The sequence below is a fragment of the Anabrus simplex genome, chromosome 2, assembly GCF_040414725.1.
Source record: "Anabrus simplex isolate iqAnaSimp1 chromosome 2, ASM4041472v1, whole genome shotgun sequence".
NCBI lineage: Eukaryota > Metazoa > Arthropoda > Insecta > Orthoptera > Tettigoniidae > Anabrus > Anabrus simplex.
Window position 1 is genome coordinate 43995849 of NC_090266.1, and position 16731 is coordinate 44012579.

At 39.0% G+C, this 16731-nt stretch overlaps 1 protein-coding gene across 3 annotated transcripts in view; it reads right to left on the bottom strand.

The window, feature by feature from the left end:
• Positions 1-16731, bottom strand: part of Stat92E (Signal transducer and transcription activator Stat92E) — a 522273-nt gene that overhangs the window by 34958 nt on the left and 470584 nt on the right. For all 3 annotated transcript variants that reach the window (XM_067140262.2, XM_067140261.2, XM_067140263.2), the window contains exon 16: positions 3679-3865. In XM_067140262.2, coding sequence (XP_066996363.1) covers positions 3679-3865 — 187 coding nt within the window. The remainder of the gene's footprint in view (positions 1-3678; positions 3866-16731) is intronic.

The window sequence follows — 16731 nt, forward strand, 5'->3', positions numbered from 1 at the left end:
ATTTGAAAGAAAATATTTTGAACTATTTAACAAATATTTTTCAATTTTTAACAAAACTTTTTCAATTTTTTAGTACCTGAACATCCTCTCTCTAATTATAACATAAGCCACTTAAGACTTGGACATTTAAAAATAAATTTCATCAAATCATTCTCATTTCATATTAAAATAAAATCAGGCTTTGTTATTTGTTCCCCAACTATTCCTCAACTTTCTATGTTCTCTAAACTTCCTCGATATTTCCTTCCCTTGCCATGGATTACAAGTAATTCAGAGATATGCTCATCATTAAATTAGATAAAGTTATCCTAAAACCTGTATACAAAAACAAGGGCTTTAATATCAGTATCAATTTAGGGCAGTCGCCCAGGTGGCAGATTCCCTATCTGTTGTTTTCCTAGCATTTTCTTAAATCATTTCAAAGAAATTGGAAATTTATTGAACATTTCCCTTGGTAAGTTATTCCAATTCCTAACTCCCCTTCCTATAAATGAATATTTGCCCCAATTTGTCCTCTTGAATTCCAACTTTATCTTCATATTGTGATCTTTCTCAAACTTACTCGTCTACTAATGTCATTCCACGCTATCTCTCCGATAACAGCTCGGAACATACCACTTATACTAAATAACACTTGTATGTTTTATTGTTCATCCATCTATTCAATACAATACAATTTTAAAAATTGGGACATTGTCTTTATCAAAACTGTTGACATGAAATTAGTATATTAGATGGTACATGTTTCGCCTATCAACCATCTACCATCTAATATACTAATTTCATGTCAACAGTTTTGGTAAGGACAATGTCCTAATTTTTAAAATTGTATTGTATTGAATAGGTGGATGAACAATAAAACACACAAGTGTTATTTAATACAAATATTTTCAATACGGACCCAAAAATGAATTTTATCACATGTTATATACCACTTAGAGCCGGTTCTACCACCTACTGGTAAAGTAGCGCGTAATTTGCCCTCCGCGTAAAAGGATGTTTCCGTTCGACCACTCCCAGGTAGCGCTATCGGCAGCATAAATCGTCGTTACCCGGCGCGTAATTTATTGGCCACTTCAAGGACCCGATAAGACTTTACCTCCTGGGCAAGTTTTGAGAGGTGAACAAAATCAGCTGTATTTCAGGTGACATACAACAGTAATTAGCTTAGTATACTGAAAAAAGCATTATACTGTAACAGTGATCGATATTGTATTGCAGGATTTTAAACATTAATGCTTCCTTAGAGTTGCAACGGTCACACCAGCCTCTCGCATTGATAGCGTAAGGAACACATTTTACACGTCAAGCTTTCGCAAATAAACTCTAAAAGGATATAAAATCGAAACCTATTTGGAAATAATTTCAAATGAGATTTAATATTATACTTTCCCAGTTTTCAAACTCCAGGTATAAGTTATTGCTATGTATCCACGTTACCACAAGGTACCTCGTAGCGAAATGGCTAACGCGCACAGTTCAAAATACGAGGTTTTCAGGTTCGAATCTTCATTATGACGAATTTTTTTTCATTAGTAGCGTTGTATTAATCTGTATGCCTCTTTTCATACGTTCTTTTGTTAATAACATATTTCATTGAAATGCTTAATCATAATATTATGTCTACTAGGAAAATGCTTTATATGTGCGCTACTTATAGAAAGTGATGTTACGATTAATATAGCATACCGTATAGGACTGTCGCCCAGGTAGCGGATTCCCTATCAGTTGTTTACATAGTCTTCTTGTAAATTATTTCGAAGAAATTGGACACTACTCAATTCCCGAATTCCTCTTCCTTATGATTGATATTTACCCTGATTAGTTCTTTAACAGTACGGTACCTTCCAAATTTACCTTCATAAACATTAGAATGAAATGCATTATAAATAAATGGAAGCATGTGGAACTAAACAAGGTCACAGAGCTAGTTGCAAATAGAGCATCGTGGAGATACTTAATCAATTCACAGAAGCCTGCAGATAGAATGCTCAAAGCCAATAAGTCCGTAAGGAAGATGTTGGGTGTATATACGTATATGGAAGTGCGTGAAAAAGAGTTAAGAACAACGGCAGGGAATGAAAAGATTTTTTAAATGTAAATTAGAAATACGATGAAAACCTGTGTACCTTCTATTACAGAGCGAGCGACTTGACCAATCTACTACGAGAATACTTTCCAAAAACGCTGCCTTACATGATTGGCATAAGAAAATGTAATCTCGAGATTTTAATCCCAATTAGGTATCGATTTTGAAGCTCATAGATTAAAATCACGAAAGCTTGACAAAAATCATTGTCCATAACTCTTAAGACTCCCCTTATTAGGCTTTTTGAAGATAATCAACAGATGCAAGCACAGGAAAATAAGACAATCGAAATGAGCTTCATACATCTGACGATAGATAGCAGCACACTCGAAAGTGAGAAGTCGCTGAAAATCAGTCTAGCCAACACCGTATATCTGTGTCTAGCTCCTGGTAGCTACCCAGCGCTTGCGCGGAGGTGGTTGCAAGCAACGCAAAGTACCAGCTGCTTTACACCCCCATGTAGTTTACCTCCCGGGCAGCTGCCAGCCACTTTACCAGCAGATGGTAGAAACAGCCCTTAGTCGAGCAGTTCGCCTTCTTTCTCCCAATTCTTCCCAGCCTAAACTTTGCAACATTTTTGTAATGCTACTCTTTTGTCGGAAATCACCCAGAACAAATCGAGCTGCTTCTTTTTGGATTTTTTCCAGTTCTTGAATCAGGTAATCCTGGTGAGGGTCCCATACACTGGAACCATACTCTAGTTGGGGTCTCACCAGACTTATATGCCCTCTCCTTTACATCCTTACTACAACCCCCAAACACCCTCATAACCATGTGCAGAGATCTGTACCCTTTATTTACAATCCCATTTATGTGATTACCCCAATGAAGATCTTTCCTTATATTAACACCTAGATACTTACAATGATCCCCAAAAGGAACTTTCACCCCATCAACACAGTAATTAAAACTAAGAGGACTTTTCCTATTTGTGTAACTCACAACCTGACTTTTAACCCCGTTGATCAAAATACCATTGCCTGCTGTCCATCTCACAACATTATCGAGGTCACGTTGCAGTTGCTCTCAATCTTGTACCTTATTTATTACTCTATACAGAATAGCATCATAACATAAGCAACAAATGTGCCCATATAACGGTATTTGGAGAAAAGTGACTACAATTTTGCAATGGGTTTTTCATTTCTTTTACTGCTGATGCTGGAGTGACAAAAATTTTATCCAAGAGAAATTCTGTAATCTACTCTCACAGGTCTCACATATTCAAGCAATCTTAAATGTCAACTGACAGCTCAAGAATTCATTCCTGTAACTTTTAAAAACAGGAAACAAGTACCTAACCAAATGAACTACTAAGTCAGCTAAGACAGAAGCAAGCTAAGAAACAAGAATGGTGTAGCAAGAAAAAAACTTACAAAGAATTTGAATTATAAGATGAGATTCACACAGTTAAATATGATTTTTAAATATACAAGGCTTATTTTCCAAGTTAAATCAGAATTCCTCATCCCAAGAGAGAGCAGAGAGGGTGGGGAGTGGGGGTTAATGCGGTCATCTAAATAGCAAAAACCAATTCAAGCTTCTCAAAGCAGCTTTCCGATTCTGAATAAACTCTTCCATACACTTACCTACTAACCGACTCACTGACTGCACTTGATACAGACGGAGTGTCCCTCGTTACACTCGGATCTGGCGAATGTGGGTACATTTGAGGAGTATTTGGGTAGCTAGCCATAGAACCTGGTCCACCCCATCCCGGAACATGCGTAACCAGGAACGGCTTCACATACCCATTGATTGATGTTGGCTGACTTTCTGCAATTCAAACAAATACTATTTATAAGTATTCCATTATAAAATAGCAACTAATAATGGCATATGTTTAAGCAGTAGCTACATAAAATATAATCATAGTAAACAACAGGTTTCAAGATACAAGAGGATACTAGAGTTCTATTTATGACTACCAGATATCAGAAATTATCACACATAAGCTACATAAGGGATAAATATTCAAGTGACTACTTAATACCGTATATATGAGAATATTCCCGCCCCTACCATAATTTTAGGAAAATACATTTTGAAAAAATAAATAAATAAATAAATTGTATAGTTTAGTTAAACATTAATATTGAAAAACATAAATACTACCACACAACGAATACGTCTGATCTACATTACAATTTCCGAAAGCAAATACGAATTTCTCTGGTGCACACCGAAAATATATCTGTGGTAATTCACAATATCTTCTAGGCTGGGAGACATCTTGCAATGCTACTTTTGTTCAAAAACACATGTGGCCATCCCCAGCTAGCCTTAGTTATGACTATCAACAGACACATTTTACGTAACAGCATATCGTCGTTGCCGGGACAAAACCTCCAATGTGATAATATTTTTGGAGATATACTGACCCGCAGCACATACATTATCAAGAGCGAGAATCCCTCGACAATATTCACACAATATTGAACCTTAGATGACAGAACGTTACCGGCCAAAGTTCTAAGCTAAAATATTTCACATAGAAGGTTTTGTCCCGGCAGCGATGATATCCAGATTGTTTCCTGGAGATCAGAGAAGTGTTACAGAGGTGGCGTGGGGTGAGGGGAAAAGGACCAATAAGAAAGGGAAACTTAAAGAGAGACCAGGAGTGGAGGATATCTAATGTGGGTGGGGCTGAGGCTCTCGTCATGGCGATTCGTCAGGCGTGTAGGGAAAGTATGTGGAGGAAAGAGAACCAGGATAGGGTGTTATCCAGGAATCAGATTAAGGCAGATGTTGAAGAAAACAGAAGGAAGGGAGGAGGGCAAGGAGAAGGCGGTAATTTTCCATGTTGGAACCAACAACGCAAGGCAAGCATGAACTGGTACCAGCATAGTTGGAGATGTTCGAGATCTCGTTACGGCAGCACAGGAGTAGTTTAAGGAAGCAGAGACTGTTGGTGACAATGATACTCGTTGTTTAAATGGGCTTAACATCTAGGTCATCAGCCCCTAATGATACAAAATGAGACAAAATATTATGACAATTTAAAAATCCATAATCCTCCACTGACCAGAGTTCAAAAACGTGAGGACAAAGAATGAATGGATGGATATGAAGTTAAAACAATCAATGGATCCGATCCGCAATGCCCCACATTCCCAGAAACAAGCGTTAAAGAATAGTATTACTGACCAAGGGACTGCTTCCAAAGCACAATACTGAATCGAGGATGCTCGTAGTCGAAACGGGTGCAAAATCCAGGTCATCGGCCCCTCATAATGGAACTTATTGCTAGGAAAGTAGAACCATATTATTTGTCATGTTGCGGTACTAATCAAAAGTAGCGTAGACTCGCGGTATTCCACACATTATGGTACTATTCACAGGTAATGTATTGCGCACATGGAACACAGATCTATGGTGTTTCGCACATTGATGCGCTATTTACAGGCAACGCAAACCTATGGCGTTCCTCACATAAGTGAACCACAGGGACTCGCACTATCCTGTGGTGTTCCTCACATTGTGGGTACTAAGCATAGGCAAGGCAGAACCATGGTATGCAAAATTATCACAAAATAAATTATTTATCATCACCACGTGTTATGTGGTTGAAATTTACATAATACTATATAACATTCTCAGGAACATGTTTCGCCCCTTCTTAAGGGCATCATCAGCCTGTAGGCAACCTTAAGGTCAAATGTCTGAAACCGTGTCTATCAATACATGGTTTACAATGAAAGGTCTATTACACATTGAAGACTTCTTAAAATTAATATGCTACAATTATACTATAAAAAGATGCCACATTACACACTGAGTATCGGGAACTGATGATATCTTGTACACATGAAAATTAAAACTTACTGGTGCTGTTCATTCTAGATTCTAAAAAAGTCCAAAGCTAAAACAGATCCTCTTCATAATAACTTGCAGACCGTTGGGAAGGCAACAGTCTTGAGTAAAGAGTGTATGTACTCTTCCTTGGGTACATTTGACCCAAATGTTCATTGTACCTGATCGTGATAAAATCAATGTCAAATAATTATAAATAACAGCAGGATGTTTAACAGTACATTGGATAATATCGAGTGTTATTAAAATTATAAATATATGATTGTATGTTTTATGTCGTGTGAAGCAATGTCAAGATTCCAAGTTGAACGTGCTGCTTAATTGTGAAACTGTGTCCTTGGTGTTTACAAAACGTCATGTGTGAATAATCTTTCTTGTTGATGTGATTATAAGTCTTAGAGAGGGATATTGTCTGTATGAATTAAAAGAGAAGTTAGAATTAGAATTTTGAAGCATGCGTATTAACAAGAAATCCCAAGTATCGAATACATCAATTGTGCAGTAACTTACTCTTCAAAGTTGTGCTAGGTAGATCTGACTGTTCTGGCAGCTCCTGCCTGACTACCACTTCTATTCCTTGTGTTATACCTGTATGGTAAAGGAGGAGTGGGGCGTAGAGGGGGTACAATGGTACAAGATACCATCAGTTTCCGATACTCATAGTAGGTAATGTGGCATCCTTTTATAGTATAATTGTAGCATATTAATTTTAAGAGGTCTTTGATGTGTAATCAAACTTTCATTGTAAACTGTGTAAGGATAAACAAGGATTCAGACATTTGACCTTAAGGTTGCCTACAGGCTGATGATGCCCTTAAGAAGGGGCGAAACATGTCCCTGAGAAGTTTATATAGTAATAGCTGACATACTTGTGCTTCGCTATGGAATTCTACATTGTATACGGAATTCTATTGTACACGTTGTGAGTAAGATTTTATTAGATTGCATAGCTCTTAACACCACCCTAGAAATGCGACGGAGAAGTCACAAAACATCTTTTCTCATATGAAGACTGAGTAAGGGAATTTTCACCGTAATGGTAGACCTGCTTGCATACCATCAGTCACAATCAGGTTGGGGGCTTTTCATTATAATGGAAGACACTCACTCTCCACCTGCCTTTTTACATCCTCAGAATGACTGTCTTCTTGGGTTTCCCAACTGAAATGAACATACATTACAATGATGTCAGTAGGAATGGCACGATTTAAAGCAATGCTTTCATATGAAATACTTGATCAAATGAAACACCACATATTTTCTCACTTTTAACGAACAGAACTACACTACCGATCTAAGAGTACAAAGTTCCAGAGCTGGAATGACCAAGCTGCAGACAGCCGTGATTCGTGAACACTCTTCATCTTTTTACGGTGGGGAGAGGGTTGAATAGTGGAGACTCCCAAGGCAAAAACTATGCCCTTTCACAAATTCGTTTCCTAGGAGTACCCGATGAGTCACAAAATATCAATTCATGGTCAGCGTGCTAGCCTTTGGTTACAGGGGTCCTGGGTTCAATTCCCAGCAGGGTCGGGAAATTTAACCATCATTGGTTAATTTCGCTGGCATGGGGGCTGGGTGTATGTGTCGTCTTCATCATCATTTCATCTTCATCACGACGCGCAGATCGCCTATGGGTGTAAATTCAAAAGACCTGGATCTGGCGAGCCGAACATGTCCTCCGACACTCCCGGCACTAAAAGCCACACACCATTTCATTTTTTTCACTGCACTGGCGTCAGAAAAATCCATCTGACTTGCAGGCAAATACTTCTTCCAAGCCACAAAATAAACCCCCTCTTCACTGATAATTAGAAATAAAATGAATGTAGAATTTAATAAACGTAAAGACGAAGAAGCTTTTCTTAAGAAACGGCTCTTTTCAGGGTTGAATTTTAAGTTATTTAGTGAACTGTGGTGCTATAATTTGGAATAGGTCTAAATTTATTTTTTTTATTTTTTTTGCTTTACGTCGCACTGACGCAGATAGGTCTTATGGCGACGATGGGATAGGAAAGGCCTAGGAGTTGGAAGGAAGCGGCCGTGGCCTTAATTATGGTACAGCCCCGGCATTTGCCTGGTTGGAAAATGGGAAACCACGGAAAACCATCTTCAAGGCTGCCGACAGTGGGACTCGAACCCACGATCTCCCGATTACTGGATACTGGCCGCACTTAAGCGACTGCAGCTATCGAGCTCGGTGTGTTACGTACCAGCTGTATCAGAAAGTATATGAACCAGAGCAATGGCATGCTAAAGAAGAAAGTTTTCTAACTCCCCGGCTATTTCCTGCCAATATTCAGGCAGGCTATGATATTCGGTACGCAGCAGTAATCCCATCAATCGGAGTTGAAAGGCAGCATGAGACAAATAACATCACAGCAAACAATGGTCAATGTAATGTTATTGTTGATCAATGTCATGTGCTTTCGATACTGTAGGCCTTCACATTTAGTTTTCTTCCCACTCTGAAATACCATTCATCATAGTCGGTATGGTAAAACTGAATAAAACATAAAGGATCGGAAATTGTATTCTCTGTAACTTTTGTTATGTAGTACTTTTCGACAGAACCAAAAACGTAGGTATTTAAAAATATTAGGCGCCTTCCCCTAAAAGTACAATTTCACCCAGGGGGAATAAAATTGTTTATAGCTTAGACTGCAGTTTCTTATTCCCCGACTCTATATACCGATTTTCATTAAATTCTGTTAACCCATTTTCTCATGGCTTGGCGTTGATATGGACTTAGCAACAAAAATACAAATACAAGAATATCTGTGTTATCATAGCTGGTACGGTAAAAATGTATAAGACATAAATGGTCGGAAATTTAATGCTATATGTGGTTCATGTTTGTGGGTTACTGTAGTCGCGTCCTAGTTCGTGAACCATGGGCAACGACTGAGTAGCCTAGTAAGTGGTCCTGAGAGTCGGGATACCAGTTGTTATGGAATGGGAGTGGGCATCTCGGACATATTCTGAGTCCTGGCCCTCCTTGTGCTCAGGCGGCTAGGACTATATAATTTACCGATGGTCCATAACCAGTTAGAGGAGAGATCCTCACTTGGACTATGTGTAAGTAAGGTAACATACTGCCTCATGAATTTACCGAGCTCAGAACATTTTAAGCAAGCCTCGGACCTACGGGAGTAACGGAGTCCCACTCCCATTTGACAGGCGAGGGACTCCTTGGAAAAACCTTGGTGAACTAAATGGAATTCGATGGGGAGCTATCAATATTATTGGGGCTTATGGAAGAAAGAAAGTAGAACTGGCTGAGTCAGCAAAGAGGATACATATGGATGTGCTAGGAGTAAGTGATATTCGGGTAAGGGGAGATAACGAGGAAGAGATAGGACATTATAAAGCGTACTTGACGGGTGTTAGAAAGGGAAGGGCAGAGTCTGAGGTAAGGTTCTTTATCAGGAATACCATTGCACGCAACATAGTTTCTGTTAGGCACGTAAATGAGCGAATGATGTCGGTAGATTTGGCAGTTTGAGGAATTAGGACTAGAATTGTGTCCATGTATTCACAATGTGAGGGTGCAGATGAAGATGACGTTGATAAATTTTATGAAGCATTGAGTGACATCGTGGTCAGGGTCAACAGCAAGGATAGAATAGTCCTAATGGGCAATTTCAATGCGAGAGTTGGGAATAGAACTGAAGGATACGAAAGGGTGACTGGTAAATGTGGGGAAGATATGGAACCTATTGGGAATTGGAAGCGTATGCTGGACATCTGTGCTAGTATGGGTTTAGCTGTTACGAATACATTCTTCAAGCATAAGGCTATTCACCGCTACACATGGGAGGCTAGGGGTACCAGATCCATAATCTTAACAGACTTTGAATTCAGGAAATCTGTTAGGAATGTACGAGTTTTCCAAGGATCTTTCGATGATTACAGACCATTATCTGATCTGTAGTGAACTAAGTATCTCTAGGCCTACGGTAGAGAAAGTGAAATCTGTCTGCAAACGAATAAGGGTAGAAAATCTCCAGGATGAGGAAATTAGAAGTACATGGATATGATTAGTGAGAAGTTTCGAACAGTAGACAGTAAGCAGGTTCAGGATATAGAAAGTGAATGGGTGGCATACAGGGATGCTGTAGTAGAAACAGCAAGGGAATGCCTAGGAACAACTGTGTGTAAAGATGAGAAAGGGCGAACAGCTAGGTGGACTGATGAAGTGAGAGCAGCCTGTAAACGTAAAAAGAAGGCTTATCAGAAATGGCTCCAAACAAGGGCTGAGGCAGACAGGGATTTGTACGTAGATGAAAGAAACAGAGCAAAACAAATAGTTGTTGAATCCAAAAGGAAGTCGTGGGAAGATTTTGGTAACAACCTGGGAAGGCTAGGTCAAGCAGCAGGGAAACCTTTCTGAACAGTAATAAAAAATCTTAGGAAGGGAGGGAAAAAGGAAATGAACAGTGTTTTGAGTAATTCAGGTGAACTCATAATAGACCCCAGGGAGTCACTGGAGAGGTGGAGGGAATATTTTGAACATCTTCTCAATGTAAAAGGAAATCATCCTGGTGGTGTTGCAAACAGCCAAGCTCATGGGGAGGAGGAAAATGATGTTGGTGAAATTATGCTTGAGGAAGTGGAAAGGATGGTAAATAAACTCCATTGTCACAAGGCAGCAGGAATAGATGAAATTAGACCTGAAATGGTGAAGTATAGTGGGAAGGCAGGGATGAAATGGCTTCATAGAGTAATAAAATTAGCATGGAGTGATGGTAAGGTACCTTCAGATTGGACAAAAGCAGTAATTGCACCTATCTATAAGCAAGGGAACAGGAAGGATTGCAACAACTATCGAGGTATCTCATTGATTAGTATACAAGGCACAGTATTCACTGGCATCTTGGAAGGGAGGGTGCGATCAGTCGTTGAGAGGAAGGTGGATGAAAACCAGTGTGGTTTCAGACCACAGAGAGGCTGTCAGGATCAGATTTTCAGTATGCGCCAGGTAACTGAAAAATGCTACGAGAGGAATAGGCAGTTGTATTTATGTTTCATAGATCTAGAGAAAGCATATGACAGGGTACCGAGGGAAACGATGTTCGTCATACTGGGGGACTATGGAATTAAAGGTAGATTATTAAAATCAATCAAAGGCATTTATGTTGATAATTGGGCTTCAGTGAGAATTGATGGTAGAATGAGTTCTTGGTTCAGGGTACTTACAGGGGTTAGACAAGGCTGTAATCTTTCACCTTTGCTGTTCGTAGTTTACATGGATCATCTGCTGAAAGGTATAAAATGGCAGAGAGGGATTCAGTTAGGTGGAAATGTAGTAAGCAGTCTGGCCTATGCTGACTACTTAGTGTTAACGGCAGATTGTGCCAAAAGCCTGCAGTGTAATATCTTGGAACTTGAAAAGAGGTGCAAGGAGTATGGTATGAAAATTAGCCTCTCGAAGACCAAATTGATGTCAGTAGGTAAGAAATTCAACAGAACTGAATGTCAAATTAATGATACAAAGCTAGAACAGGTCGATGATTTCAAGTATTAAGGTTATGTATTCTCCCAGGATGGTAATATAGTAAGTGAGATTGAATCAAGGTGTCGTGAAGCTAATGCAGTGAGCTCGCAGTTGCGATCAGCAGTATTCTGTAAGAAGAAAGTCAGCTCCCAGACAAAACTGTCCTTACATCGGTCTGTTTTCAGACCAACTTTGCTTTATGGAAGCGAAAGCTGGGTGGACTCAGGACATCTAATTTATAAGTTAGAAGTAACAGACATCAAAGCAAATCAAAATATCTTTATTTGCAAATGAGGTGTCTACCTCGGTGGCAAATGGTACACTAAAATACATTACTGTCAAGCACTAAATATTAAATTAACAAGAGAAGAAAATTTTCCTATAATACAATATTATACAATTTACGCTAACAATGTTTTCTATTAAACACGCAGCTCATCCTTAATAAATTTATATTATTTACAAAATTCTAATTATAATATCTCCTGTACTACTTACAAATATAGTCAACTGATATACAGTATGTGGAATTACTTCAAATGATACTATACAACTGGTATAGGATTAATATTTACATTGCATTTATTTATTTACCTTTTTTTCTTACCCGTTCTGGATCCTACGTAGCATAACGACCTGCTGCGTCTTAACCAGAGCCCCTTTTGCCACCACTTTTCAGAGTTCCTGAAGGGCCTTCACAGCTACCGTAGTGGTCCCAGGGCCCTCGAAGTCCCCACTGTACTTCACCCCTACAGGCAGTCCCCTACTTTGGCTGTCCAAACTCCTTAGACCAGGGGATGGAATTAATTTATTCACACACACTTTTTTTAAATTTACAATAACCTGCACTGGTCGAATGCCCTCTAACACTTCATTTATTTTCTCTGTTGCTGTTTATTCTCTTCTTGAATATCTGTACAGATTTTGGGAAAGGATCAAACACTACCCCTGGTAAACTGATCCACTCCTTCACACCCTTCCCAATGAATGAAAATTTACCCCAATCGCTTCTGCTAAAATTCCTTCTAATTTTATATTTGTGGTCAGTCCTGCCGATATAATTATTTTCCAACTGAAGCCTCTCACGGATATCTCCCCATGCTTCTTCTCCTGTATAGGCTCTATATAATCCTATAAGTCTAGTTTTCTCCCTTCTCTTACTTAAAGTTTCCCACCCAAGTTCCTTTAACATTTCTGTTACACTACTCTTTCTCCTGAAATCCCCTGTTACAAATCTTGGTGCTTTCCTCTGCACAGTATCTATTTCTTTCATTAGGTATTCTTGGTGAGGATCCCAAACACTGTTTGCATATTCCAATAATGGACGAACCATACTCAAGTAACTTTTTCTTTTAATTCTTTGTTGCATCTTTTAGGTAGCCTCATTATGACATGTAACGATCTGTATGCTTTCCCAACAATGTCATCAATATGACCCTTCCAGTGCAAATTACTTTCAAATCTCACACCTAAGTATTTGCACTTGCCATGTTTTGAGATAACTACCTCATGTAAAGTATATTCAAATCCAGTTTTAAAGCTCCTGTTTGTAAAAGTTGTAACAGTTGATTTGCCTCCATTAACCTTCATATTATTTTCTTCAACCCATTGTTGGATACTTTCAAGGTCCCTTTGTAATTCTGAACAATCCTCAATGTTGTTTATTTCCCTAGAAAACAATTATGTCATCTGCATACAATCTTATTTTTGATGTTATATTGTTCCCTAAATCATTTGCGTATATTAAGAAAAGTAACGGACCGATTATACTACCCAGTGCAATTCCCTTCCAAACTTTCTCTTCCTGAGATGCATTATTTTGTACTTTGACTTTCTGAACCCTTGAATTTAGAAATGTTTTTATCCAACGTGTAACCCTTACGTCCAATCCTATTCCCTCCAATTTCTTTAATAATATTCAATGTTCCACTCTATCAAAGGCTTTGGAAAGATCTATGGCTATGCAATCTAACTGACCTCCTGAATCCAACTGATCTGATATGTCCTGCTGAAATCCCACCAGTTGTGCCTCACAAGAAAATTTCTTGCTAAATCCATACTGGCTCCTCATGAACCAATTTTTATCATCACATATCCCTCTGATGTACTTCGATATTAAACTGTCCAGTATTTTACAAACTATATGTAGTATTTATCGATACGACCACTAATAATATAAATATTTGAGAATTAAATTTTATGCCTTCCCCTAGATTACCATTTCATTCAGCGTGAATAAAGTTGTTTATAGCCTAGACTGTAGCGACTCATTCCCCAACTTTGCATACCGATTTTCATTAAATTCTCTTCAGCCGTTTTCTAGTGATGCGTGTACATACATACATACATACATACATACATACATACATACATACATACATGACAGACAGAAATTACAGAAAAGTAAAAAGTGCATTTCCTTGTTACTATGGACATGACCGATACAGATATACCATTCTTTTCAAATTGTGAGCAATGTACAGGCAAAACTCTTATTTTATATATATATATATATATATATATATATATATATATATATATATATATATATATATACAGATAATGTAAATTTCTACCACAAAACACGTGGCATGTATTGAATAGGTGGTGATAATAAATAAATTATTTTGTGAAAATTTTGCTTATAGTCAGTTTCAATATGGACCAATCATGAGAGTTGTCACTTGCAGAAACATGGCGTCGCTCATATAGGGGTACGAATCACAGGTACTGTAAAATGCATCCTGTTGGCACACACTGTTGCTACTAATCGCAAACCTATTTTGTATCTGACATAGTGGTACTACGTGCAAGTAAGAGCGACCCATGGTGTTCTCTGTGTGATGGTACTAAATACAAGTAGTCTCATGGTTCTAAAGTGATCATCACTTGGTCGCTCCTTTTAGTCGCCTCTTACGACAGGCAGAGGATACCATGTGTGTATTCTTCGCCTGTGTCCCCCACCCACAGAGGGTTGTGTGTTTGGTCCGTGAGAGGTATTTTATTTCCTTCAAGTCTGCCAGCAAGCCGGTTAGGACCCCCCTACCCGCCACCTGGGACGCACCATGTTCGAGTATCACCTCTCCCCCCCCGCTACACCAACGTAGTAGGTTCATGGCAGCAGAGATTGTCATCAGTAGGATACTGTGTAGGAGGGATACTAAATGGAGGGTAATTGGGGATTTGCTTTTTTTTGCTAGAGGCTTTACGTCGCGCTGACACAGATAGGTCTTATGGCGACGATGGGATAGGAAAGGACTAGGAGTGGGAAGGAAGCAGCTGTGGCCTTAATTAAGGTACAGCCCCAGCATTTGCCTGGTGTGAAAATGGGAAACCACGGAAAACCATTTGCAGGGCTGCCGATAGAGGGATTCGAACCTCCTATCTCCAGGATGCAAGCTCACAGCCGCGCGCCTCTACGCGCACGGCCAAATTGGGGATTTAAATGAGACTATGGAATGGGTAGGTGGGAAATTGTGAGCGAGATTTGCAGATCCTAATGGGTGGGTACGAGATAGGGATCTACGCTCAGCCTTCACTTGAGCCGCAATGGTACATATAAATTAGGAGGTTTGTTTGGAAGAGTTATAGGGAGGTACATTCAGGCAAACAGGGTGGACCTGGAAGCGGCGATGACAGCATAGGAAGCAAAACATAAAATTGTTAGTGTTAAACTGTAGCCGTCTTACTAATAAACGGTGTATAACTTTTATAGAAGGTTTATACACCGTTTATGTGAAATTCGTTACTAATTAAAAGTGTATAAGCCTCCTGTGTATACATCTGTTGTAGTTATTCATTGAATTGCTTATACAGACCAGCACCCTTGTATAAGCGTTGTATAACAGTGAGTAGCGGAAAAAGAAACGAGTGAGAAGTTTATTTTTGTAGTTTTTTTAATTCGTTAGGGCCATCTATGGACCACGGTGCTTGTGTTTTAGCTGTTTCTTGAAGTCATCGTCGTTGTTTGCCACAATTGGTGTTCTTAGCGGCTGGTTTGGCAGCTGTTTTCTTGTTGGTACCTCGAGCTTTCCTGATGGCCCAGTAGTCCTTCATTTTCCGGCTAAATTCAATCTTACGTTCCTCAGACCATTTCCTGGTCTCGTCTTTTGGTCTGTGGGTAACTTCTGTGAGGGATGTTACAAAGGATTTAGTTTTAAGAGTTGAATGATAGTTACTCCGATCAGCTATGTCGTTTTGATTTATGTGGAGTTCCGAAAGGTCCTTCTCCACTTGCTTCATCCACACGAACCCAGTAGCTTTGCCCTTGTTAGCAGCCTTGAAGATCCTATGAGATAATCTATTTGAGTCCATTCTGGATAGGTGTCCGTAAAAAGCCAGTATTTATTGTCTATTGTAATATAATCGTGGTGAAATATTCGACTTATCCATTTAACATTGAACACACATTGAAAGAATGGATGATAACTTTGATGATCTTCACGATATTTTAAACATAGAATACATACACCATTCTCAGAGGTTATGGAAGCTAGACATCTTCGTAAAGTAAAACACTTTAAAGAGACAGAATGACAATGAATAACTATAAAAGAAATTATGGTTGGGCGTATTTTTGTGTAATAATGTGTTACTGCTTAATAGACTTTTGATATTGCGAGTTTATTATACATTATCTGCCCCTACAAATATCTTTCTCAAATTTGAGTACATATAAAATGGGACATATTCCTTGAGATAAAAAAATAGCATAACTTGAAAACCATAATACATAATATGATTTCCATACTTTGTAGTTGAATACGCAGAAATATGATGTATAAATGCCTAATAGAAACATTTTTGATCAAACCTTTCGTTTAGCTACAAAACAGCTTTTCCGTTCTCCTGAAAAGTTTCCCCCCCCCGCAAGTTGCTTTACGTCGCACCAACACAGATAGGTCTTATGGCGACGATGGGACAGGGAAGGGCTAGGAATGGGAAGGAAGCGGCCATGGCCTTAATTAAGGTACAGCCCCAGCATTTGCCTGGTGTGAAAATGGGAAACCACAGAAAACCATTTTCAGGGCTGCCGACAGTGGGGTTCGAACCTACTATCTCCCGAATACTGGATACTGGCCGCACTTAAGCGACTGCAGCTATCGAGCTCAGTCTCTCCTCCTGAAAAGTAAGGATTTTGGAATGTGTATCCTTTTCAACTCGCTGATTCAATTACAATTGCTTACGTTTTCCATACTACCCCAGTTAGCAGCTTTTGATCTTTTCTTAGCTCTTCCATTTCTTTTTTGGCGTTCATTACACAAGCAAGCTGAAGAAATATTGATATCAATGTAAGTCAATTTCCAGCTGTCTCACGGAATGACAATGAATA